The sequence below is a fragment of the Mustelus asterias genome, chromosome 18 (assembly GCF_964213995.1).
Source record: "Mustelus asterias chromosome 18, sMusAst1.hap1.1, whole genome shotgun sequence".
In the NCBI taxonomy this organism is placed as follows: Eukaryota; Metazoa; Chordata; class Chondrichthyes; order Carcharhiniformes; family Triakidae; genus Mustelus; species Mustelus asterias.
The window spans coordinates 49,454,955-49,481,269 of record NC_135818.1 but is presented as its reverse complement, the minus strand read 5'-3'; the positions used below and the strand labels follow the sequence as shown (position 1 = coordinate 49,481,269).

At 40.8% G+C, this 26,315-nt stretch overlaps 1 protein-coding gene across 15 annotated transcripts in view; it reads left to right on the top strand.

The window, feature by feature from the left end:
- ktn1 (kinectin 1) overlaps window positions 1-26,315 on the top strand; it is a 103,928-nt gene that overhangs the window by 55,191 nt on the left and 22,422 nt on the right. For all 15 annotated transcript variants that reach the window (XM_078233878.1, XM_078233876.1, XM_078233872.1 and 12 more), the window contains 18 exons: window positions 772-840; window positions 5,701-5,738; window positions 5,818-5,908; window positions 6,479-6,547; window positions 8,683-8,720; window positions 8,803-8,893; window positions 9,407-9,460; window positions 9,752-9,789; window positions 9,872-9,962; window positions 10,845-10,913; window positions 19,707-19,744; window positions 19,822-19,912; window positions 20,079-20,147; window positions 22,218-22,258; window positions 22,331-22,421; window positions 22,525-22,593; window positions 23,961-23,998; window positions 24,590-24,680. In XM_078233878.1, the coding sequence (XP_078090004.1) occupies window positions 772-840; window positions 5,701-5,738; window positions 5,818-5,908; window positions 6,479-6,547; window positions 8,683-8,720; window positions 8,803-8,893; window positions 9,407-9,460; window positions 9,752-9,789; window positions 9,872-9,962; window positions 10,845-10,913; window positions 19,707-19,744; window positions 19,822-19,912; window positions 20,079-20,147; window positions 22,218-22,258; window positions 22,331-22,421; window positions 22,525-22,593; window positions 23,961-23,998; window positions 24,590-24,680 (1,176 nt within the window). The remainder of the gene's footprint in view (window positions 1-771; window positions 841-5,700; window positions 5,739-5,817; window positions 5,909-6,478; window positions 6,548-8,682; window positions 8,721-8,802; window positions 8,894-9,406; window positions 9,461-9,751; window positions 9,790-9,871; window positions 9,963-10,844; window positions 10,914-19,706; window positions 19,745-19,821; window positions 19,913-20,078; window positions 20,148-22,217; window positions 22,259-22,330; window positions 22,422-22,524; window positions 22,594-23,960; window positions 23,999-24,589; window positions 24,681-26,315) is intronic.

Genomic DNA, 26,315 nt, shown 5'->3' with positions numbered 1-26,315 from the left:
CAGAGACGGTTCACCTGACTGATTTGAGGGGTTAACCTATGAGCAAAGGTTGGACCTGCACCTGTTGGTTTAGAAGGATGAGAGACAATCTTATTGAAACATGCAAAGACCTGAGGGGGCTTAACAGGGTGGATGCTGAAAGGATATTTCCCTTTTGAGAGACTACAACTAATGTACGTGGTTCAAGCATAAGAGGTCTTCCATGTAAGACTGTATGAGGAGAAATTTTGAGGATTGAGAATTTGTGGAGCTCTTCTACAGAGAGCTTCGGAGGCAGGGTCACTGAATATTTTTAAGGTTGAGTTAAATTCTTGATTGATGGGAGTCAAACGGTATGGGGGTAGGAAGGCAAGTGGAATGGAGGCCATAAATCCGATCAGCCATGATTTTATTGAATGACAGAGCAGACTTGAGGGCCGCATAGTTGCCTACTGCTCCCTTTTTTTTTGTTTATATGAAATTATAATCTATCTCAATGATCAGCACTGTTATCCTTTTGGATCCTGAATTTGAAACCTTACCTGACTATAATGATGAAAAGGACCTGAACAAAATTAGTTTCAAACTGTTAATTTGACTCCTTGTAGGGTCTTCACTCGAGGCTGGGACACATTGCAGTGGTGCAAGTGGATTTTGTAATTCTGGAGTTGTCAGTGGAATAGTGTATTCTCCCAACATTCACCTGTCTCATTTGAAAATAATTATTCTATCCCTTTGAAAAGGTATGCTCATAAAATGATATACTATACTTCTGTTTTCTTTAATACTTAGAGTTTGCAGAAAGAGAAAAATACTTTGACGGCTGAAGTGCAAAAGTTGCAAGTTCAGACATCTGAACAAGTAAGTTTTATATTAAGTTTCTCCACATGAGTTTTTTGAATGAGTTTATTTAACCTTTGATTTTAGCAATCTGATTTTTGGAATAGTATGGTGGTTATAGCACTAGACTCGCACTTAGGGTTAGTGCGTAGATAGAAGGGGAGAAAACCTGAAAGAAAGTCTACTAAAGCTGCCTGTTTGTCTGACCCATGGTTCAAGGAAGGGAATCTCCCACCCCTTCCCACTGTTGTTACATTGACTTACAATATCAGTGCAATCTTTGTGGTTTGCTTTTATTCTTGAGGAGCAATAATTGGGAGTTGGGACGTCTTGTTGAAGTTGTACAAGACATTGGTCAGGCCACACTTGGAATACTGTGTGCAATTCTGGTCACCCTATTATAGAAAGGATATTATTAAACTAGAAAGAGTGCAGAAAAGATTTACTAGGATGCTACCGGGACTTGATGGATTGAGTTATAAGGAGAGGCTGAATAGACTGGGACTTTTGTCTCTGGAGCGTAGGAGGCTGAGGAGTGACCTTATAGAGGTCTATAAAATAATGAGGGGCATAGACAAGGTAGATAGTCAATATCTTTTCCCAAAGGTAGGGGAGTCTAAAACTAGAGGGCATAGGATTAAGGTGAGAAGGGAGAGATACAAAAGTGTCCAGAGGGGCAATTTTTTCACAGAGGGTCGTGAGTGCCTGGAACAAGCTGCCAGAGGTTGTAGTAGAGGCGGGTACAATTTTATCTTTTAAAAAGTATTTAGATAGTTACATGGGTACGATGGGTATAGAGGGATACGGGCCAAATGCAATTTGGATTAGCTTAGGGGTTTTATTATTTTTTTTTTAAAAAGGGCGGCATGGGCAAGTTGGGCCGAAGGGCCTGTTTCCATGCTGTAAACCTCTGTGACTCTATGATCAATAAACAAATGGTTTCATTGCTCACACCCTCACTTTAGATTTTCTGTTCATTGCTGGAGGGTGTGGGGTTTTCATTCCAGTGTTCCATTTTTCTGATTGCTGGAGGGGCTCTTGAAACAATGGACTAAACTGGGGTTCCTGCTCAGAAAGGGAATGGGTAACCATCAGGAACAGTGGAAGACTCAGGAAGGTAGTGCAGGAGTCCCCTGTGGCCATCCTCTTCTCAAACAGATATACTGCTTTGGGGGGATGGCCTTTCGGGAAAGCAGCAACTGCTATCAAGTTCACAGAACTGTGGGTTGCTCAAGGGTTGGAAGGAAGCTGAATGGCAGGGCTATAGTGAAAGGGGATTCAATAATTAGAGGCACAAACAGAAGATTCTGTGGCTGCACGTGTCAATCAAGGATATTGCGTTGCTTCCAGGATGTCGGGAGCAGCTGCGAGGCATTCTGGAGAGGGAAGGTGAACAGCCAGTGGCCGTGCTATGCATTGGTACCAATGACATAGGGAGGGATGAGGGCCTGCAAGCTGAGTACAGGAAGTTAGGAGATAAATTAAAATGCAGGACCTCAAATGTAATAATCTCAGGATTATTCCAGTCCCACGTGCTAGCTAGAACACGAATAAGAGGAATAGAACATAGAACATAGAACAGTACAGCACAGAACAGGCCCTTCGGCCCACAATGTTGTGCCGACCTTCATCTGAAACCAAGATCAAGCTATCCCACTCCCTACCATCCTGGTGTGCTCCATGTGCCTATCCAATAACCGCTTAAATGTTCCTAAAGTGTCTGACTCCACTATCACTGCAGGCAGTCCATTCCACACCCCAACCACTCTCTGCGTGAAGAACCTACCTCTGATATCCTTCCTATATCTCCCACCATGAACCCTATAGTTATGCCCCCTTGTAATAGCTCCATCCACCCGAGGAAATAGTCTTTGAACGTTCACTCTATCTATCCCCTTCATCATTTTATAAACCTCTATTAAGTCTCCCCTCAATCTCCTCCGCTCCAGAGAGAACAGCCCCAGCTCCCTCAACCTTTCCTCATAAGACCGACACTCCAAACCAGGCAGCATCCTGGTAAATCTCCTCTGCACTCACTCCAGCGCTTCCACATCCTTCTTGTAGTGAGGTGACCAGAACTGCATGCAATATTCCAAATGCGGTCTCACCAAGGTCCTGTACAGTTGCAGCATAACCCCACGGCTCTTAAACTCCAACCCCCCTGTTAATAAAAGCTAACACACTATATGCCTTCTTCACAGCTCTATCCACTTGAGTGGCAACCTTTAGAGATCTGTGGATATGGACCCCAAGATCTCTCTGTTCCTCCACAGTCTTCAGAACCCTACCTTTGACCCTGTAATCCACATTTAAATTTGTCCTACCAAAATGAATCACCTCACATTTATCAGGGTTAAACTCCATTTGCCATTTTTCAGCCCAGCTTTGCATCCTATCTATGTCTCTTTGCAGCCTACAACACCCCTCCACCTCATCCACTACTCCACCAATCTTGGTGTCATCAGCAAATTTACTGATCCACCCTTCAGCCCCCTCCTCTAAGTCATTAATAAAAATCACAAAGAGCAGAGGACCAAGCACCGATCCCTGCGGCACTCCGCTAGCAACCTGCCTCCAGTCCGAAAATTTTCCATCCACCACCACCCTCTGTCTTCGATCAGATAGCCAGTTACCTATCCAATTGGCCAACTTTCCCTCTATCCCACACCTCCTTACTTTCATCATAAGCCGACCATGGGGGACCTTATCAAACGCCTTACTAAAATCCATGTATATGACATCAACCGCCCTACCTTCATCAACACACCTAGTTACCTCCTCAAAAAATTCTATCAAATTTGTGAGGCACGATTTGCCCTTCACAAATCCGTGCTGACTATCCCGGATTAATCCGCATCTTTCTAAATGGTCGTAAATCCCATCCCTAAGGACCTTTTCCATCAATTTACCAACCACCGAAGTCAGACTAACCGGTCTATAATTACCAGGGTCATTTCTATTCCCTTTCTTAAACAGAGGAACAACATTTGCCACTCTCCAGTCCTCCGGCACCATCCCCGTGGACAGCGAGGACCCAAAGATCAAAGCCAAAGGCTCTGCAATCTCATCCCTCGCCTCCCAAAGAATCCTAGGATACATTTCATCAGGCCCAGGGGACTTATCGACCTTCAGTTTATTCAAAACTGCCAATACATCCTCCCTCCGAACATCTATTTCCTCCAGCCTATTAGCCTGTAACACCTTCTCTTCCTGAAAAACATGGCCCCTCTCCTTGGTGAACACTGAAGAAAAGTATTCATTCATCACCTCGCCTATCTCTACTGATTCCATACACAAGTTCCCACCACTGTCCTTGACCGGCCCGAACCTCACCCTGGTCATTCTTTTATTCCTCACATAAGAGTAAAAAGCCTTGGGGTTTTCCTTGATCCGACCCGCCAAGGACTTCTCATGTCCCCTCCTAGCTCTCCTCAGCCCCTTTTTCAGCTCATTCCTTGCTAACTTGTAACCCTCAATCGAGCCATCTGAACCTTGTTTCCTCATCCCTACATAAGCTTCCCTCTTCCTTTTCACAAGACATTCCACCTCTTTTGTGAACCACGGTTCCCTCACTCGGCCATTTCCTCCCTGCCTGACAGGAACATACCTATCAAGGACACCCAGTATTTGTTCCTTGAAAAAGTTCCACTTTTCATCAGTGCCTTTCCCTGACAGTTTCTGTTCCCAACTTATGCCCCCTAATTCTTGCCTAATCGCATCATAATTACCTCTCCCCCAATTGTAAGCCTTGCCCTGCCGTCCGGCCCTATCCCCCTCCATTGCAATAACAAAAGACACCGAATTGTGGTCACTATCTCCAAAGTTCTCTCCCACAACCAAATCTAAAACTTGGCCCGGTTCATTTCCCAGTACCAAATCCAATGTGGCCTCACCCCTTGTCGGCCTATCCACATATTGTGTCAGGAAACCCTCCTGCACACACTGCACAAAAAGTGCCCCATCCAAACTATTCGACCTACAAAGGTTCCAATCAATATTTGGAAAGTTAAAGTCCCCCATGACAACTACCCTGTGACCCCCACACGTATCCATAATGATATCTCAAACGATATAGATGGATTGGTGGAGTGGGTGGTAAAGTGACGGATGGATTTTAACACAGAAGTGTATTTAGCGAGGCCAAACAGTTATAGGGAGTACACAATAAATGAGAATATACTAAGAGAGGTAGATGAAGTGAGAGATCTTGGCACAAAAGTACACAGGTCCCTCAAGGCAGCAGTTCAAGTAGACAGGCTGAGGGGTGACTTGATGAGGTGTGTAAGATTGAGGGGAAGAGTAAGAGTGGCAGAGAATTCTAGAACCAGGGGATGTAGATTCAAGATAAGTGGTAGTCTGTGTACAGGGGGAATTAAGTTTTTTTTGCGCAGAGGGTAGTGGGTGTCTGGAATTTGCTGCCTGGGTTAGTGGTGGAGGCAGAGATCCTAAATCTTTTTAAAGTACCTGGATCTGCACCTTAAGTACTGTAAGCGCTATGGGCTGGGTGCAGGAAGATGGGATTAGAAAGGGTACCTGGGTATCCTTGGGTTGGCATGGCCAAGTTGGGCTGAATGGTCTACTTTTGTGCTGTAACCTTTCTATGCTTTATGATTGTCTATATTGTACATTTTATTTCAGAACAGCAAATCATGAAAATTATAGACTTCGTTTTTCTGCATATAAAGTAACTCCTTAAAAGAGAACTTGTCTAGAATGCAATGTGGAATTAAGCACATTAGTTTGAAGAAGCAGGTCTAGTGAAAAATTTCCCGTAATTACTTGTGATAAGTGAACACACCAATCAGTGCAGTCACTCCCTTTTGCATGCTTCAACTTTTTGGAGATTCTTGAGTACCAATTCATAATCATTTTATTTTGTAGGCTTCAGCTTTATGCATGTTGGAACAGATGCAACAAGGGTGAGTCACTTTTGTTGTTTAGTTTAAACCAGCACTGTTTTGTTACACTTGCATGAGTTTGATGTATCTTTTTAACCAGTCTTCAAGAACGGGATGAAAAAATAAAAACAGTTGAGGAGCTGTTAGAAACTGGACTGATTCAAGTGGCGACCAAAGGGGAAGAAATTGAGGTAGGTCCAGCATTTCGGATTATCCATCGCAGAAAACAACTTTTAGCTGTGATTTAAGAAATCTGGTTTCTTAGTTGCATTTTCCTTTGGTGAAGTTAGAGTAATTGGATAGTCAATGTATCAGTGCAGTCGATGGAGTTAGATGGCAGATCAGCAATGATCTCACTGAATGGCAAACAGGCTCAGAATTAAAAGGCTTCTTCTACTTCCTAGTAGCTGACTATTTCCAGGCAAATAAAAGGCTTCCTATCCTTGCCCTGCATTCCTAGCAGAGTTACTAGAAAGCCAGAGACTTGCTTGGCTCAACTATTCATGGCCCAAACTATCAAAGGTTAAAACAAACACATTTTTCAGCATTTTGAAGTAGCTCAAGGATATTGTATTTCTTGCTGTGGTAACCTTGATTTTACTGTAATATGTGATGAAATGGATGCACTTTTGTTGAACCTTTGTGGGACAACTGGGTTGAGTGCACCACTCCAGGCAAATGACCCAGAAATTTCTGATTGTTGTAATTCTGAATTGAACCAATTGAATTCTATATTTTGTATTTTGAATACCATTTTCAAGGACTTGAGGGAAGAAAATAGAACTTTAAAACAAGAGATTCAAGAGCTTCGGATGCGAAATGCTGGACAGGTAAAGTGTAATTTATTTTTGGACAGTTTCAAATGCATCATACTTAAAGCATTAAACAGGCAGGTGTTAGTCACTAACTGAAATAGCCACTGTTATCCATACTGTTCCACGTGTATGAAGACAGATGGCACATGTGTTAATAAATGCGCAAGAAAAGCTATTAATTGTGAACCAGCCATTTGCAGAATCTCAACTTGTTTCATGAACCAAAATCTGCCACGAAGCAAATGACACTCAATTCAGCTGCTAATTTTCTTCACTCGGGCAAGTACGCTCAGAAATTTTATCCAAACGCACAATAATATAATTGAATTTGTAATGGTGATTTCTTGATCAAAATATTTTCACTAAATTCATCCCACACAACAGAATAAAAAAAATACCGAAATAGAGTTTTTTTAAGGGATGGACATAGCTACTTATAACTTAATCTCTGTAAAAATTCTATATTTGTATTTCTGTATGCTATTTTTTAATGCTAGTAAGGTGGGCAGTATTCTTTAGTTTTATTAAGTTGTGTTACTTGCCTCCCCTCCCTTTAACTGAGTCCCCGCCCCTACTTATTTTTCCTTCTGCCCAGCCCATTTACCTTGCACCCTAGCCTTTCAGTGGCTAGACCATTAAACCTACCTGTTTTACAGTAGCTACTGCTGGGAGACATGTCTTCCTTGCTCTCCACTCTTCTGCGCTTGACAGAAGGCCTTGGGAACCCACTACACTACACTGTTCCCACTCAGTCTGAGTTGGAAGGTCGGTTGAGAAAAATGCAGCTGCGTTTCAGTGCAAGTAACTGGGAGTGGAGTAGCAATCCAAGTTCTGGCCTGATCTCGTGTTGTCTGATGCACATATTATATGCACATATAAGGTTTTCTATAACATTTTTTGCTGGCAATGCCACAAAATGGACTTCTGTACATTGACAAAGGGTATACTTAAAAAAAAAAAGTGCCCTTTTTGTTTAATCACCATTAATTATTTTCTCTTACTGCGCTATTTTAATCTGTCTTTTTTACCTTTTATGTCCTCGTGTCTTCAAGTTCTGTGGTGCTGTGTTCACCATCTCAAGACTGCCAGGTCTCCCTCTGCCATCAACATCCACTTAAATATTTCCCAACTGGTGCCCTAATCTGAACTCTCTTAGGATATTTCTCATCTGTCTTGGGACCCTTCTCGGAATCCTGCCTCAGCAGAAAGAAAAGCCGTGTTCCAGTTCTGGCTGGGGAACAGGCTTTTATGTTAGTTAAATACTTGTACCTGCTTTTGGGTGTTTTTCCCTATCATTTCAGGGATGCTCAACCAATTTAGACTCTTCCAGGTGATTGCTGGAAGTTTTTTTAATTGCAGAGATAGTTATCCCTACAGTATTTCCAGATAATATTGAGCAAATATTGTTTGAGTAATAAAATTATGCAGACCGATGATGTAGAAATCAGTTAGCTTTCTAAATCTTCTACATGAGGGTTTTCTTCCCACCTTGTGCTTTTTCTTTTCCCCATCCTTTCAGCTGCACCAAATTATGGTATTCCTGTAACATGATACCCCAGATTAAAAATGTGCTCTTAATTTATGGCAACAAAAGTTAGTGGTTACATTGTCCACATTTCCTCTACCATACTAAGCTGAACTCAGTTGTGCCTATATAGTAGTTATCCCTGCAAATGGAAAGTAATTAGAATTAACGATTGGCGCTTTCTGGCAGCACCATACCAAAATCATATTTATTGCTATAATGTCAAATAGTTTCCAGCAGCTGATGGTATTTCAGATTTGGGTTGGTCTTTTAAATGGATTGAACCAGATAATGCTTCATTTTGTGTTATAAACTGTTGCTCTGCGATTGACCTGGGAGCTTTTAATGTGCACTTGCCCCAGTTTGAGGTTATTTATATCTCTGAGGCTATATATTGAGTGTGCTATCAACTAAGCTATAGCTGAGTCTTTAGCAACTATATTGTTTCTGTTCGCACTTTTAAGATAATTTGGGGAATTCGTTTTTGTTTAATCTGCTTTGTGACTTGCTTTGAAATTAAATGAATTTCCTTTATTGCTGTATCTTATTTGTCCAAGATGTCGATTAGGGTTATTAGTTACTGTGAACTAATACAGTGTCTCTTTTGCTACCTTGAACATCTTAGGTTGCTTCTGCATCCATGGTAGCAGAACTTCAGAAAACGTGAGTATTATGTTATTGAACAGTCACAATATACTTCAGGTCCTTTTTTAACATGTGCTAATACCTATTACTTTAACCGCAGAATTAATGAGAAGAATGAAAAAATTGACTCCATCGAAGGTCTGTTGGAGTCACAGATGTGTGCAATTGAAAACGGCGAGAAAACAATGCAGGTATTCCGTCTTTAACTTTGTTTTGAAAAGTGATTTGTCCCAAGCACTTTCCCTCTGCCTCCTGTCAGTCATCTATTCCTCTTTCGATCTATTGTGTTGATTTCTCACCACATCCTCCCATCTATTGTTAGGCTGCTGCCACCTTCTTCCTGACAATTCCATCTCCATTACTCACCTCATCACATTTTTCCCCCCTCCCGTTGTTTTTTGTTCTTTTTCATTACTCCATACGCCCATCTCAGCGTCCGCATCTCCTATAAATATCCAGTCATTGTTTCTCTCTTCTGGATGTTGCCCAAGTTTCATCTGTAACAGGGCTGGTCTCTCACCTGCCTTGTGTTTGCCTTGCCTTTGAGTTTCGGTTATACTTCGCTATTCATTCTCCACTGCACTTCTTCCAATCACTCCAGTCAAAGCTAATCTGTTGCTTCCAACTTCTAACATCACTGACCTCAGACAATAATTTAAATATTCCTGTTCCCCATTTGTAAAAAAGTGTTTTTGTCTTCAAAGGCTTTAAAAAAGGACAACGAGATACTCCGAGAGCAAGCAATAAATGTTCAACAGGTAAATTAATTGCTTCAATGTTTTGTTCTTTGGTCCTATTTCATTTCAGATTTTCAATAAGATGGATATTAAAGGAGCAATGATGCACTGGAGTCTTGCATGAATGATCCGTCTTTGTGTCTACTAATGTACTTAAAAATGTGGCAATTTAAGCTGCATTTGGTGATGTAACTTCCAGCTAAATATTTTTTTTGTTTGGGAAGATTGCAATTAAGAGAATTTGCATTTAAGAAAAAACTTCTCCAAGATACTGACTTTAAATTTTGATGGAACTTCATTCTGAATTCATAGGTTTCTACTTCAGTCAAACTGGAAAATCTTGAGAAAATGTAAGTTTTTTTTTTCAGTATGTTGAAACATTAATTAATGAAGAATATTGCTTCTCTGATGTTAGTTTTCTTTTGCCTAAAGAATTGGAATGCGAGAACAAGAAATGAACTCGTTGAAAGCTGCATTGGCAGACAGTAGAGAAATAGCTGCTGACAAGATGACTGAAATTCAGGTAACCGGCATTTATTAAGGCAGAACCAGTGGCCACTTAATTTTGGCTTCTGCATTTTTTTGGAGAAAATAAACTAGAAAGCAGGACACAACAAATCTCCATCTTTGTTATTCCCTGTCCTCATCAGAACTGAGAGAAGGTGGTGGCCTTTTAACTGGCGTGCAATAATGAGGGGCCCACACTCACTTTAGGGAAAAACTGAGATCATAAACTTCCAAGCAGAAAGTTTCAGTATAAACCTATGTGGCATCTGACACAGCATGCTGGTTCTCCACTATAGTTCCTCACCACATTAACCTCTTGTTTTTTTTTTAGAAAGTTAAAATTTACCCTCTTTTGATTCTTTCAATCGATAATCCAGAAACCACAACTTGTTTATACTTTCTTAACTAGATTGTTTATCTATTAACTGAATATTTTAGTCACAATTGTATACCTTACTGCAAGCTTGATTATTCATTTTGTTGCATCTTTGATATGCTGTAAATTGTCTTTCGAAATGCTTTATACTAAATGAAAACTTATGAAGGTTGTAAATATGAACTATTGTACAATAGCTTAATTTGTTTTGTTCACTGATATTTAAACACATGCTTTTAATAGTTCAGGCATACTTGCCATTTGCTTGATTTGCCTTTCCCTCTTGTATGTGAAGAGCACTTTTTTGGTCAATCCTGTGTACTTGGAAACATTGTGATTTATTTCAATCCCAGGTACGTTTCAGCTTGGGTGTTGAGTATTTACAGTCTAAAGTACGGTCTATCTTGCTTCAATAACTTCAAAATATTGCAATGGTCCTTGATAGTTCTTGAAATTTGTGTGCATTTTGTTTGGAATTTTTATATTGCTTTTGGCTTTATATTTTCTTTTTGGTTTTAATAGGATGTTCTGAAGGAAAATAATGAATTGAAATTGCAGATCCACCAGTTGCATTTACAAATCAATAAACAAGTAAGTATTTGATCAGCATCTTCTGGAATTCTGATGCGCTCAGTGATGAACATCACAAAGATTAGCACATAGGAAGCGAGACTGCGGATAGTTGGGAACCTGTCTCGGGGGCAGGGAATTCATATGGTGTTCATGGAAGTGGAAATGACTAGGGTTGGGAAGCATTTTCCGATCAGGGCCATTGTGATCTCCTGGACTCGTTTCGATCGCCTCAGGGGGTCGGAGAGGAATTTCCCAGATTTTTTTTTTCCCCATATTGGCCCTGGGGTTTTTCACTCTGGGTTTTCGCCTCTCCCTGGGGATCACATGGTCTGGAATAGGGGGGTGGGGGTGAGTTAATAGGTTGTAATGAACAAAGCATCGTAGCTGTGAGGGACAGCTCGGTGGATAGGATATTGGTATGTAGATAGGCTGGAAAATTGGGCGGGGATCCTGGATTCAGGATTCAATCCTGGACCGGGGAGCGGCGTGGGCTTGGAGGGCCGAAGGGCCTGTTCCTGTGCTGTATTGTTCTTTGTTCTTTGAGGGTTTTTGGCTTAGGCTTTCATAGAAACTCAGACTCTCCAAACCCATAATATTCACCTGATTTTGAATGAGCTTTCCTTTTGATCAGTATATGCCATTCTCACTTGTCCTGTAGTCATGGACCAATTGCAACATTATCAAATTAAGTTTACTATTCACTAATTTTTTTCCTGTGCCCCTGTTTCTTAACTGAAGTGTATTTTTCATGACCTTTCCCCATAAGCTCGTTTTCTGAGACGTGGCTGTTCTCTGTGCTACGTCTCAGTCTTGAATGTGACCCTTAAATCTCAGTGGCCAGACTGAATACAGTACTCTGATTACAATTTTGTGACAAGTATTTTATTTGTACTCGGGTGATTAACGGAATGTAAAGCTATATTGTCAGTTTTTTTTATTGCTGTTCTGTAATCGTTAGTCTTGTTCTGATCTCACTAAAATACTTTTCTGGTTAATTTAATACCACTTATTAAATGAACATGCCTTGTTGTTTCTGCATGATACTGATCTATGTTGAGTTTTATGATGTAGTTTTACTTATTTGCAATATTGTCCTTTTGTTACTGTAGCTTGCCTCCTTTTATAATTTTATTATCTCTGCTTTTGGTACATTTCAAGATTTTAGAAAATAATTGGAACATACATTATAGGTGAAAGAATAAAAGTAGACTGAGGAAAAATCTACCACACCTAATGGAATTATAACTACTGTATTATAAAAATAAATACATTTAGAGGTGAGATGCTAAATATTTTTATTGGTCACCTGAATTTGGTAGCTGAGGAAATATATGTAATCTTTAATTTACAATACATGTTTTTTCCTCTAATCTTCAGTCTTTGTAACAATTTTTGACTTGGAAGGCTACTCAATTATGAGATTTATAAGATTTCTTTTGGACTGTACTTTTAAAATGAAGGGAGTTGTGTCTGAAGTCTGCCTGCCAGCAGACCTGGGTGGATTGATTATTAGAGATTAACGAAACAGCAGAGATTGGTTTACTGGGAGCAAGATGCAAAGTACTTGTGCTTGGAGACAATGGCAACAGTCTGTGTGCAAACAGGCTGAGTCTACAAAGACCCAGAAAAGTGTTGAGAACGTTGGTTTGTAAACAGTTGTGCTTTAAACTGTCCATTTAGTTCTAAGAGTTATCCTCTTGAGGATAGCTAATCAGCATTTCCAAGTGGATGCAAGACCCAAGTGTTGCATGCTGCCAAGGAAATGGGCTTTGAAAGGGAAAGAATTTCTAAGATATCCATGGAACACTCAGGCACAGTCTGCCAGGGTCTGGGGAGAGAGAGCAAAAGTGCAGCGAGAAACTGAACGTTTCTGTGGTTCACCATACAGGAATGTGGTTAGGGGTTTGTTTGAATTGTAAAAATAAAATTTGTGATGAGTTGAAGCCAGCAGTGTAACATGGGGTGCCTGACCTCTTCGTGTGAGGGCCCACATTTCAATGTCCTTACTACAATGTGGTGTTGAGTAAGTTTTAGAAAGACAAGACATTATAAATTTATCTCTACATTGATCAGAACAACAAAAATGTACATTATGAACAAACTTCAAATGAAAAGTCTGCTTTATTAGCTTACTTGATGAGAATTTTGAAATTCAACAGTTGCTTGACTGGGAATCAATGTAGGTCATTGAGCATGAGGTGATGGGTGAATGGTACTCCTGCTCTCTCCTCCACTTTGTCTTTTTCTTTATCTTGCCCTCCCCTTTTTTTTTTGCCTTCCACTTCCCTCCTTTTTTGCCCTTCCCTTCTCGCTCTTGCACCCTCTCCTTCTCTCACTCGCGTCAACTTGCGCTTGTTCCGCTCTTTGTTTTTATTTGAGAGAATGTGCAAGGATACAGGGGTAAAAGGAGGAGATGTCATAATGCTCAGTTGGAGAGCTGGTGCAGCCACAATGGGATGAATGGCCACCTATGTTGTAACACCGCAAATTCATTCTCTCCCTTCTCTTTGTCCTTCATACTCTTGCACTCCCCTTGGCGTGCTATCCCCCTCATCCTCTCCCACCCCACCTAGGAGTCAGAAATTTCTAAAGTTTGTTGTTGGCTGATAGTTACGCATTATCCCACAAATACATTGCAATCTTTTATTTGAAAAAACCCGGGGGAAAGTATAAGTAATAGTGAAGAGAACACCAATTACAGTGAGGGAAAGAGTGGAAATGGAAAGCCAAATGCTTCTTAAAGCAGTTGGGGAGATGAATCTGTTTCAAGGAGACCAAATTATTATTGCCATAAAATGGGGCATATAAAGGCAGATTACTGGAACTAGGCTAGCCACATCGACCCCCACCGACTATGGCGAGGTCTGCAAGACATAACAGGCTACAAGATGAAGGCATGTAAAATCGCAGGCTCCAACACACACCTCCTTTATGAACTCAATGCATACTACGCCCATTTTGAGCTGGTGCAGCCACAATGGGATGAATGGCCACCAACTCATCTCAACTGCGTGGCCTGGGCCTCGGCACCTCCCTCTGCAACTGGATCCTGAGCTTCCTAACCCACAGACCACAATCAGTAAGGATAGCCAGAATGGCCACGTGCACTCAGATCCTACGTGGATCAGCTGGCGGGGTTTTTTGGAAACATCTTCAACGTCTCTTTACAACAATCTGAGGACCCTAACTGCTTCAAGAAAAAGACCATCATCCCGGTACCTGAGAAAAACCAAGCAGTGCGTTTAATGACTATTGGCCAGTGGCTCTGACATCCATCATTATGAAGTGCTTCGAAAGGCTAGTCATGGCACAAGTCAATTCCAGCCTCCTGGACTACCTAGATCCACTATGGTTTGCCTACCACTGCAACAGGTCCACAACTGACGCCATCTCCCTGGCCCACTCAACCCTGGAACACCTAGATAACAAAGACACCTGTGTCAGACGCCTATTTATTGACGCGAGCTCAGCTTTCAACACCATTATTCCGACGAAACTCATCTCAACTGCGTGGCCTGGGCCTCGGCGCCTCCCTCTGCAACTGGATCCTGAGCTTCCTAACTCACAGACCACAATCAGTAAGGATAGGCAACAACACTTCCACGATCATCCTCAACACAGTGCCCTACAAGGCTGTGTTCTCGGCCCCCTACTATACTCCTTATACACCTATGACTGTGTGGCCAAATTCCCCTCCAATTTGATTTTCAAGTTTGCTGACGCACCATCGTAGTGGGTCAGATCTCAAACAATGACGAGACAGAGTACAGGAATGAGAGAGAATCTAGTAAACTAGTGCGGCAACAATAACCTCTCCCTCAATGTCAACAAAACGAAGGAGATTGTCATCAACTTCAGGAAGCGTAGTGGAAAACATGCCTTTGTCTACATCAACAGGGGCAAAGTAGAAAGGGTTGAGAGCTTCAAGTTTTTAGGTGATCAGATCACCAACAACCTGTCCTGGTCCCCCCATGCTAACACTATAGTTAAGCCCACCAACGCCTCTACTTTCTCAGAAGACTAAGGAGATTTGTCAACTACGACTCTCCAACTTTTCCAGATGCACCATAGAAAGCATTCTTTCTGGTTGTATCACAGCCTTGGTATGGCTCCTGCTCTGCCCAAGACCGCAAGGAACTACAAACAGTCATGAATGTAGCCCAATCCATCACGCAAATTAGCCTCCCATCCATTGACTCTGTCTATACTCCCCGCTGCCTCGGCAAAGTAGCTAGCATAATTAAGGACCCCATGCACCCCGGACATTCTCTCTTTCACCACCTTCCGTCGGGAAAAAGATACAAAAGTCTGAGGTCAAGTACCAACCGACTCAAGAACAGCTTCTTCCCTGCTGCTGTCAGACTTTTGAATGGGCTTACCTTGCATTAAGTTGATCTTTCTTTGCACCCTAGCTATGACTGTAACACTACATTCTGCACACTCTCATTTCCTTCTCTATGAACAGTATGCTTTGTATAGCACGCAAGAAACAAAACTTTTCATTGTATGCTAATACGTGACAATAAATCAAATCAAAGTTGCAAGTTAAGCTGATAAATTTCGTGAGTGTGTCTTGTATTTGTGAAAATGCTATACCAATGAGTGAAGCTTGTGACAAACCAGTGCCATCTAATGTATTTTAAGTGGTTTAAATCAGAACATAAAAGAGAATTTATATTTGAGGGTGATGTATTTTTGATAAAGGAGCCAAAGATCTTGAGGTATGGGTTTGGCTCAAGGCTAGATGTTAGCAAAAGACACGTTTCCCTCCAGAGAGTTCACTAAATAAAATAATATTGATGGAAATTGTTCACCTGTCCATTGTGTAGAGTGAATTTAAACTGTGCTTTAATCAGTGAGTCTATTAATAGCCAAGGGAACAATCTTGCCTGAGACCTTGTTCTGTGTCCAGATGTTTCCACAAAATCCATTGATGTGGGTAAAGGTGAGGCTGTATCAGCTACAGCAGTGAACTTTGAATGACATACTTTTAGTTCAGTTCCAAAAGACAATGGCTTTACTTGGATGCCTGAAGAGTCAAAAGTTAAAACCTCTGAAATTGAAAAGGAATTAAAGCCTCAGACTCCGCCTCAGCAAAGAGTTAAAATGAGCTGGAAATTGGATCTGTCTCCCTCAAACTTGCCTGAGAAACTGGAGTATGGGTGTCAAAACTGAATACAGCAGCAGAATTGCAGGCTAATGGGCAACAAAAGAGAGACTGTGCATTAAAGTAAAATGACTTGACTCTAACTGATGCTGTTCCTGTGCAACTATGAGGATGAATTAGATTCCTAGAATGGAAAACAAATCTTTAAATTGAAGAAACTGTGGCTCTTTGGGAGGAATTGGGCAGACCACATGCTGAGTGGAAAGAAGAAAAATATAATGAAGAGTAAGAGAGCTGATTTAAAAATAAATAGGGACTTTTTAGATTAGAGCATCGATGTAACCTGAATGAGATTCTTAAAAGCAGCAAAGGCGAACCGTAATCTTTCTGTTAAACATTTGAAAGATGACTTGGGTGGTTGGTTAGCTAAGACTTTTCAAATTTAGGAACATACAGCTCTGAAAGTGAATGGAGATCTGAAGGTAAAATTTGACCAAGGTGACCCAAAGACTGATATTGTAAGATTTGGTTTTAAAGAACAAAAGGGCAAACTTTAGCCCAGCTGCTAAAGTTTTCAAGTTTCCAAGTTACCAGTGTCATTTCTTGAGGAGAATGAGTCCTGTGGGAAATTTTCAACTTCTCCATTCATTTGTAAAGAAACAAAACTTGTAATGTTCAAAAGGTTCTAATATCCTGGCCATTGGATAGACACAAACCGGAACAAATAATAGGATTCCACTTCAGTGGCTGGGATTCTTTCCTTTTCGTCCCCCATGATGGCTTATCATGTGCAGACAACCCACCATTGGCTGGCAGATTCCCCAATAGTATGGCTGATAAGCCATGGAAAATGCCATTGCCTTCTGCGGGACCCAAGAACCCGCCGCTTGCCAATGGCAGGCTATAGCTAGGAACTCCTTTTCTGGGCACTTTATTCTAACCATGTGAATACATCCACAGATTGCTACTTGAGTGTGGCTCAATTGTGATCACCTGCATCTTCAATATAGTCCAGATGTAGTGTATCTCGACTTCCAGAAGGCATTTGATAAAATGCCACACAATAGGTTAATACACATGGTAAGATGCCATGGGGTTGGAGGTAATATATTAGCTTGGGTAGAGGATTGGTTAACGAACAGAAAGCAGACTGGGAGGTAAATGTTTTTTTTTTGGTTGGCAAGCTGGTATGCCACAGGGTTCAGTCCTTTGGGGCCCCAACTATTTACAGTCTATTTTAATGACTTGGATGCAAGGGTAGAATGTACTTTAGCCAAATTTGCAGATAATACTATAATAGGTGGGAAAGCAAGTTGCAATGAGGAGATAACCTTAAATGGATATGGATAGGTTAGGTGGGCTGGAATTTGGCAGTTGGAATTTAGCAGTTGGAATTTAATGTTGATAAGTGTGAAGTTATCTATTTTGGTTGGAGGAATTAAAAGGCAACTTATCTAAATAGAAAGAAACTTCAAAATGCTTGGTGCAGAGGGATCTGAGTGTCCTTGTGCATGAATTGCAGAAAACTAGCATGCAGGTACAGCAGGTAATAAGGAAGGTAAATGTAATTTTGGTATTCATAGCTAATGGAATGGAGTATAAAAGTAGGAAAGTGCAGTTGCAACTCTAGGGCATTGGTGAGACTGCATCTGGGGTACTGTACACAGTTTTGGTCCCCTTACTTGAGGTGGGACATAAACGTGTTAGAGGTGGTTCAGAGAAGGTTCACTGGATTGATTCCAAGGGTGAAGAACTTGTCTTGAGGAAAGATTGAGCAGTTTAGGTCTATATTTGGAGTTTAGAAGAATGTGAGGAAATTTAATTGAGATATAGAAGATGCTAAAGAGGATTGACAGGGTAGATGTAGCGTGAATGTTTTCCCTTGCTGGACATTCTAAAATGAGAGGCCATAGTTTTAGGCTAGGGATGGCAGAGTTAAAACCAGAAATGAGGAGGAATTATTTCCAACAAAGGGTCGTGAATCTGGAATTCTCTACTCAGTGCAGTGGGCGTTGGAATACTTAAATTTGAGGAGATAAGTTTTTAATTAGTAGTGGGATGAAGAAGGGCTATGGGAAGCAAGCAGGAAGGTGGAGATCAGTTCAGCCATGATCTTATTGAATGGTGGAACAGTCTTGAGGGGTGAATTGCCTGCTCCTCCTAGTTCTTGTGATCTAGGATGGGATTCTCCCCCAAAACGATTGAGTGCCAAATTTGCGTAAAAACCAGAGTTTTTTCAGTGGGATTTTCAAAATGAGTCTCCCAAATTCTGTGCATTACAGAGAGCTCTAGCATGTATAATGCTGAAAATCAGTGGGTGGAGCGTATTCCTGCTGAAGAGGCCGGCAGCATAGTGCTGAACGGGCAATGCCCATGTGCTGATCTGCCTACCTTCCGATTGTTGGCCAACCCCGATCGTTGTTGTAAACCCTGCTGGAGTGAAACATTCCTGGGAGGGTGGGCTGGGGCGGGGGGTGGAAGAGATGCTAGTGGGCCCAGAGACTTCAGTCCCGGGCTTGCTAACATTAAAATAAGCATTAACATAATTAATTCAGCCCTGCGCCGATTTCTGACACCGAGCTGACTACGCTGGAAATCCAGCGCCTGGAGACATTAGAGCAGCACAGTGGCTGCGAGAATAGCCCCCCCTAATGTTACTATTTAGCACTTTGGAAGAATTGCCTGGACTAATGGAAATTAATCAACATCCCCCAATAATAAAAATCTAATTTTCTGTAATAATGTTTCATGATTTCTGCAGAATGGTCTGAGTATGTTTGGGGAAAAACAATGTAAGTTTTTAGTCTCTGACAATTGTTTTGTGCTTCCAAGTCAGTTGGGTGTTATGCTTGTAAATATTTCGCCCAAGTGACTGTTCTTTGAGCCTAGGTAGCATGTGTTGGCAGTTTTTCACAGGGGGGGGAAGAGAGCAAATTACTGCAGATGTTGGAATCTGAAACCAAAAGAGAAAATGCTGGAAAATTTCAACAGGTCTGGCAAAGGGTCATCTGGACTTGAAACATCAGCTCTTTTCTCTCCTTGCAGATGCTGCCAGACCTGCTGAGATTTTCCAGCATTTTCTCTTTTGGTTTCACTGTGGGAGTCCTCCCAGAGGAACACAATCCTTTCTTCCCTGGTTTCTTTACTGTCTGTCCTGTCTGGAGACAATACACATCTCTTTAAACTGTGCTTAATGCTCTCTCCACTCACATGCCTGTACCTTTAAGACTTGATTAGCTGTAAAGACTCGCATTCCAATCATTATTCATTATTCTGTAAATTGAGTTTGTGTCTTTATATGCCCTGTTTGTGAGCTGATCTCCCACTCACCTGACGAAGGAGCAGCATTCCGAAAGCTAGTGGCGTTTGCTACCAAATAAACCTGTTGGACTTTAACCTGGTGTTGTTAGACTCCTTACTGTGTTCTTCCTACATGTGGAAACTTTTGCAGAAATCACTAAATAATGATCAAGAGCATAAACTGTAGGTTGGAGACTTTGCCAAAATTGATCTGTATTGATGTCTTCGATAATGCTGTCTCTAATCCTCATCCTGCATATTACATTTTGCTTTGTGTGACTAAATATTTTTCTTTTGCTGAATGGGTCATTGCACCTATAAATGTCCTCAACTTTTCTTTAACATGAAGGATGTTATTGTAGAATTGAATTTTGAGATATTTGATTTTGTTTTTGTTTGCATAGGCGGATTCTGTATCCATGGTGACTGAACTCCAGGAAGGGTAAGTCTTGTATTAAAATAATTTAAGGAAGCCTTTTAAAAATACATGGTTACTTATAGTAAATTCTACTCCTGCAGTCTTGTTGAGAAGGATGGAGAGATCAATAAAGTTAAAGACCAGTTGGAAAAGGAGCTGCTTAAGTTAGAAAATAATGAACAAAGATTTCAGGTATTTGAATTTTTCTCATTGATTTACCTATGTCATGTTGCATTATTTTTAAATGTGCAGTGCTGTATGGCTTAAAAGTGTTGCGCTATTCAGTAGATCGTTTGTGTCTTACTATGGGTCATTACTGCCATTGATACAATGCTATCTGTTTTCTCATTATGTAAAGAATTTGCAAGAAGATCATGACTTACTTAAGAAGCAAGTAGAAAATGCCCAGCTTCAAACAGCAGAGCAGGTAATTAGTCTATTATTTAAAAATTTGGTTTTTGGTGTTTATATTTAGCAAAGTTTGGGAGGCTTTATAATGGGGCTGGAAGGCCAGTGTGTCTCTGCTTGTGACTGTCTCCTCCCTGTTTTGCCATCAGCAGTGAACTTTTACTCATCGAACCCCTATGTTTTGTAATTCTCTGAGCACTTTCAACAGGCTACATCACTCCCCATTATCAAAAATTGCCTTGAAGCTTGTCTTTGACTATCAGTCACTTTGATTTACCATAGTGTCCTCTAATTTCTGTGTGCATTTCACAGTCTTGTGAAGGGCCTTGGGGATGTTTACAATTTTAGAATTCCATACCAGTTTAGATTTCTGTTACTAGGTCAGTTTCCAATGAGATGAAATATCTGTTTAAATTCTCCTCTTTGAAGATACTGACAAAGAACATGATACATTTACTTGTTCTTTCACAATAATACCCAGGAAACATGTCTAAATGGGCTTCACTATAAAGGAGAATTTAATAAAGTCTGTACATTTGGAATTGGGATAGTCAATTTTCTTAATACCATCTGTATTATCCTAGTTTATTATTAACTTCTGGGCTCGGCTCTAGAGTTTAACTTATTGCTTAGTTTCAGAAAGTAGTTCTTGATGCAGCATTTCTCTGTTGCCAATATTAGGGATTGCATGCAAGTTAAATAGACATGAGCTAGAAATACTGACCCAGAATTTGGCAAAATAAGTTTATACATTCGGTCAGCAACGTGTAGATTAGAGGAGATTCGCATGTCATGGAGTTCCTCTTCCTCGCTAAAAATTGCAGGCTGATGTGTGCCGTTCCTCCCCACCATTGCTTTTGCAGCTAACCTCTTTCTGATTTTCATAAAGTTAACTACATTTGCATGTTAACATTGGTGCAATTGGGTCAGGTAGCTAACAGTGCAAATATCCGTTTACTGATACAAATTTTTGCCATCAACCTTTTTAAAATAGTGATCAATAAAATATGAAGTTTTATTCTTGGCAGAAAGTGAATTCTTTGACTTTAACAATGTCAAGTTCCAAATGTACGCACTTACACTCTCTCTGTTTCTATCTCTCAATATAAGTAACCACGGTTAGTACAGTGGTTACGGTAGTACAGTGGTTAGCACTGCTGCTTCACAGCTCCAGGGTCCCGGGTTCGATTCCCGGCTCGGCTCACTGTCTGTGTGGAGTTTGCACATTCTCCTCGTGTCTGCGTGGGTTTCCTCCGGGTGCTCCGGTTTCCTCCCACAGTCCAAAGATGTGCGGGTTAGGTTGATTGGCCAGGTAAAAAATTGCCCCTTAGAGTCCTGAGATGCGTAGGTTAGAGGGATTAGTGGGTAAATATGTGGGGGTAGGGCCTGGGTGGGATTGTGGTTGGTGCAGACTCGATGGGCCGAATGGCCTCCTTCTGCACTGTAGGGTTTCTATGATTTCTATAATCCTTTTTTGGTACCTGATTTGATATTGAATTCACTTACTCTAATTCCCTGCATCCCAGACCTCCGGTTTGTTTCACATAGGAACTAGTTTGTCCCAGTGTTCACCAAGATCTCCGATATCCTATTGCCCTCATTGTCACTTTCTGCAACTTTGAGGGCAAATGTATTTGAAACCTACACATGAATACATTTAATGGGACCTACTCCAATAAAGTTAGTGTATTACATTCTTTAAAATGGACGATAGCATCAGCTATTTCTGAATGTGTTTTAAGACTAAAGGTTCGTTCATTTTGTATTTGTTTATGAACTTTTTAGAAATCTGAGATGTTTTATGTATGTTGTATTAAAATAGGGATGGCAAATGTTTAAATGGTTTGTGATATGGTGTTGCATGTCATGCAGATTAATACTGTTTAATTTCTTACTGGAAACTTTGAAGGTCAGATGAATGTATTTTGATCGTTGAACGTTGCTCCTTTTTTTAAACAGTACGTTGTAATAACAAAATGTCATTTTAGTTTATAAAAACATTCCGAGGTTAATTATTTTTTGACCTAGGAAGATTCTCCATATTAGAGTGAAATTTCAACATGTATTTTGTGAATTTTTGCATCTTTAGGTTTCCACTAAAACACATCTGATAAAGGAATCTCAAATTATGTAAGTATGCTTCAAAATTGTTAATTTTTAGAAGGTAATGTACAGGTTCCCTGACCTTGATTTTATTTGCAGAATTGAAAGTAAGGAGCAAGAAATTGATAACTTGAAGGCTACACTGACAAATAGCAGAGAAGAAGTTGCTACCTATGTTACAAAATTGCAGGTAATCCAAGTACTGTTCAATGTGACTGCATCTTATAGTATATAAACTTACAAGTTTATATATCTCAGACTAAACTTCCCTTCACCTTTTTTATGAAAAAAAGGATCTTCAGCATGAAAATGCAGGACTGAAAATTCAAATTCAACAGTTGTACGATAAAACCAATGAACAGGTAAGGTTTTAGACAAGGTGGTGGTAAGCTTTGTGTCTCCCTTGTGGATCTTGTATTTTTATGGTGTTTGAAGTATTGAGAATCTTGAACTATGATATTTACATTTTCCTATTTGGCTGTAATCACTGATCAAAATGATTAAACTATTGAAAGGGCGAAATTTTTAATGCTTATGGTATCCCAATCCACATGCCCAAGGAAGAATGTTTCTCCCTTTCTGGGGTGCATGCCCAAAATTGACATGCCGATTCAACCTGTACATATCTGGGCTGATGACCCCAGAGTGCGAATACATCAGCCCATAACTTCCTGGCTCCTCAAATTTGGGAGAATCTCCCTGGGAAGTTCCAAGCTAAGGGTTTATGTGGCAATTGTCGAGAAGTGCTAACTTTCCCTAGACAGTTGTACTCCACTGGGAACCATTCGACGATGCGATTTAAATCATTAACTTCAGATGGTTTTGCCGGTGTGATGCTAATAGTTATTCTGAAATGTTTATAGAGTCATGGAGGTTTACAGCATGGAAACAGGCCCTTCGGTCCAACTTGTCCATACCACCCAGTTTTTACTAAGCTATTCCCAATTTCCTGCATTTGGCCCATATCCCTCGCCTGTACCCATCTTACCCATGTGACTGTCTAAATGCTTTTTAAAAGACAAAGTTGTACCCGCCTCTACTACTGCCTCTGGCAGTTTGTTCCAGACACTCGCCGCCCTCTGAGTGAAAAAATTGCCCCTCTGGACCCTTCTGTAAAGAAAGGATCCTTTTTGTCAAGAGAAACAAAACCATTTCTATCTTCAGCGCAACTATTTTGAAGACTCTGACCCCATAGGGGTCTCCCCCGACCCCTTCTCGCAACCTGCATGGAATCTCCCCACCCCCCTCCCCAAATCCCATCCATTTATCTTGGACAATTACCTTTTCCCTGGCTTGTTATTTTCAATGGGACCTTTAAACTTACCTGCTTTATGACAGCTAGTGCCATAATAAAGGGACATGTCCTCTGATACTTTTAGACTCTGACACTGGGCCCAGGGACCCACTATGCTGCTTGGATGTCATCCAGATAAAACAGTCATGGGTGAAACTTTACACAATTAAGTGGGCAACCCGATGGTTTGTCACTGCAGAAGTTATGGTCCTGTAAGGTCCAAGTGATAAAATTGTACAGAGACTAAATTTATGTTTTACATGAATGCAAATTTATTTAAAGGTATTGTTCATTAAAGCATGAACATCAGGTTATATTGCTTTTATCAAATACTTGTTCTGATATGACAGTTATGGACTCATTGTGGCAGTATGTTGTACCTTGTACTATAACTTCAGGTTTCAATTTTAAATCACTTTTATTGCCTTCAAACAGGACTCTGCACTGCTCAAGAGTGAAGTACTGTTGAATGTGTAAGTGAACCATCAGACTTTCTTTCCTGTTTCACCAATTTTTATTTTCCACAAAGATAAGTGCACAATTTGGCTGCATTTTGATCAGATAAAAGCACAATACTGCAGATGTTGGAAATCTGAAGTTCAATACAACACTGGAAAAACTGACTGGGTTTGACAACATCTGTGGCGATTCAAATAGAACACGAGGCTCCTTGACTGCTTTTTCTCTCCCCACAATTGCTGCCAGACCTTGAATTTTTCCAGCACTTCCCATGTTTACCTTTTTCTTCACACCTGGTTTGTTTTTTGTCCATGCAAGTGCAAAATATTAACAGATGCCTGCAAATGTTGTTCTAATTACATAATACACAGCTTGATTACACAAATATGTTGTGCTGTTAGGTGTCTAGTCCTGTCAGTTGATGGGCTCCTTATACAAATATATTCTTTACTTGTTTCAGTACTTAATCAGTTAATTAAATGAGTTGATGGGACTACATTGCAGCAAAATTGTAAAAGCAATACTCTCAACAGTACTGAATATGAACAATCATTTGGAGAAGGGTCAGCATTCTTTGCCAACATTTTAATTGTAATTACTTTTAGACTTTCAGAGAAAGACCAGGAGATTGATTCTTTGCTTCGAGAAACTGAGTCACTAAAGGCAGCTGTTAATCAGCAAAGGACGAAAAACAACGTGAGTGTAACTTTAAATAATCTGTGACCGTTGTTGGTAATACAGGTCTTGAATATTCCTGACTGGGGAGCTATTGTTTTTGCCTTCTAAAAGCATGAATTTTAAAATATGTGACGCAATTTGATTCTGTGAACTGCAGGAATTAGCATTATTGCTCATTGACAGAGGAGTAAAACCTGTGATTTTTTTTCTCGACCCTTGGGTTAGGGTTAAAGCACCAGCAATATTATAAAGAATAGAGTAGTATCTGGAAATAGCTGAGCAGGGAGTGCCAAGCCTGGTTTTTATTGTTTTTGCATTGTAGAAGGGAAGGAGATGAATTGCAAATTTGAAGTCTTGCTGAAGATGCTGTCATGCATCTAAGCAGTTTAGTTTGACTATCTGCATCTGGAAGGCAAATATCATGGTCAACGATGTTGCCATGCCACCATTTATCAGCATTGACAATGTGGCACCGGGGGTTTTGATAGCTTCACATCTCTAAGCTCCATAACTGCCAGCAACCTGTCTCTTGATGTTGAGATCAAGTGAAAACTGCAGCTGTTATGCTCAAACTGAGTGAGAGTGGAATAGCAGCAACCTGATTGCATCCTCGGCATACTCCTCTACAGTGGTAAGAAACGGACAACATATGCTAGGCAGGAGAAAATGGAAAGCATTTCCACCTTTGCTGTTGCCGACATGTCCTGCCAGGAGATGCAAGGTCACCAACTCCAAGGTCCTGGAGTGTGCTAATTCCATCAGAATACTTAAGGTAATGAAATCTGCACTGGCTCAACTATGTTCATCGGATGGATAACAGCCTGTGTGGTGAGCAGGTATCTTGAGTGACAACCACCTTGGGCATCCAGGCATTCACCAAGGATATCTCTAAGTGAGATATGAAGATGGCGGATATTGGCATTGAGAACTTGGGAGATGGTTGCTCGCAGCCATGACCTCTGGAGGCCGTGACTGTTTGGAAGTGCATTGGAAAAGGCGAGCAGAAACGCAAAGCTCATTTAGCTGAAAAGAGGTTGGTGAATCTTCTCCACGCATTGTCTTCCTCTGCAGAGACTCCCAGACCAGAGTGGGGTGCCCGAGTTGTTTACAACCCAATCTGCCCTTTCTCATTTTCAATCATCACGATGGACCTCTAGAATAAATAACTAAACAGTGCAGGCTTATTGGGAATTATAGCTGCGTGCGGTTCTCTTTGAGCATATGCCAATGATCATCCACCAATTGTTCACTTATAACAAATAGAGCTACAGAAGCTAGTAAAGCAAGCAAACAGTGTGAGTCAGAAAATTGGAACTTGAGTGGTAGTGTTCCCAGTTTCTCTTGACTGACGTGTTCTTGAATATAAACATCCCAAAGTGCATCTAAAACAAAACCAGATAACACCAAGCCACATGAGGTGACAGCAGGGTAGGTGACCAGAAGCTTGGTCAGAGGGGTGGGTTTTAAGTTTCTTAAAGGAGAATCATGAGGTGGAGATGTTTTGGAAGGGAATCTAGAGCTTAAGGGCTAGGTGAATTAATTAAAATCATGAATGCTCAAGAGGCTATAATTAGATGAGTGCTAATTTCTCAGGGTAGTGAAATTGGAGGAGATTCCAGAGATAGGGAAGGGGGAAAACCATGGATTTGAAAA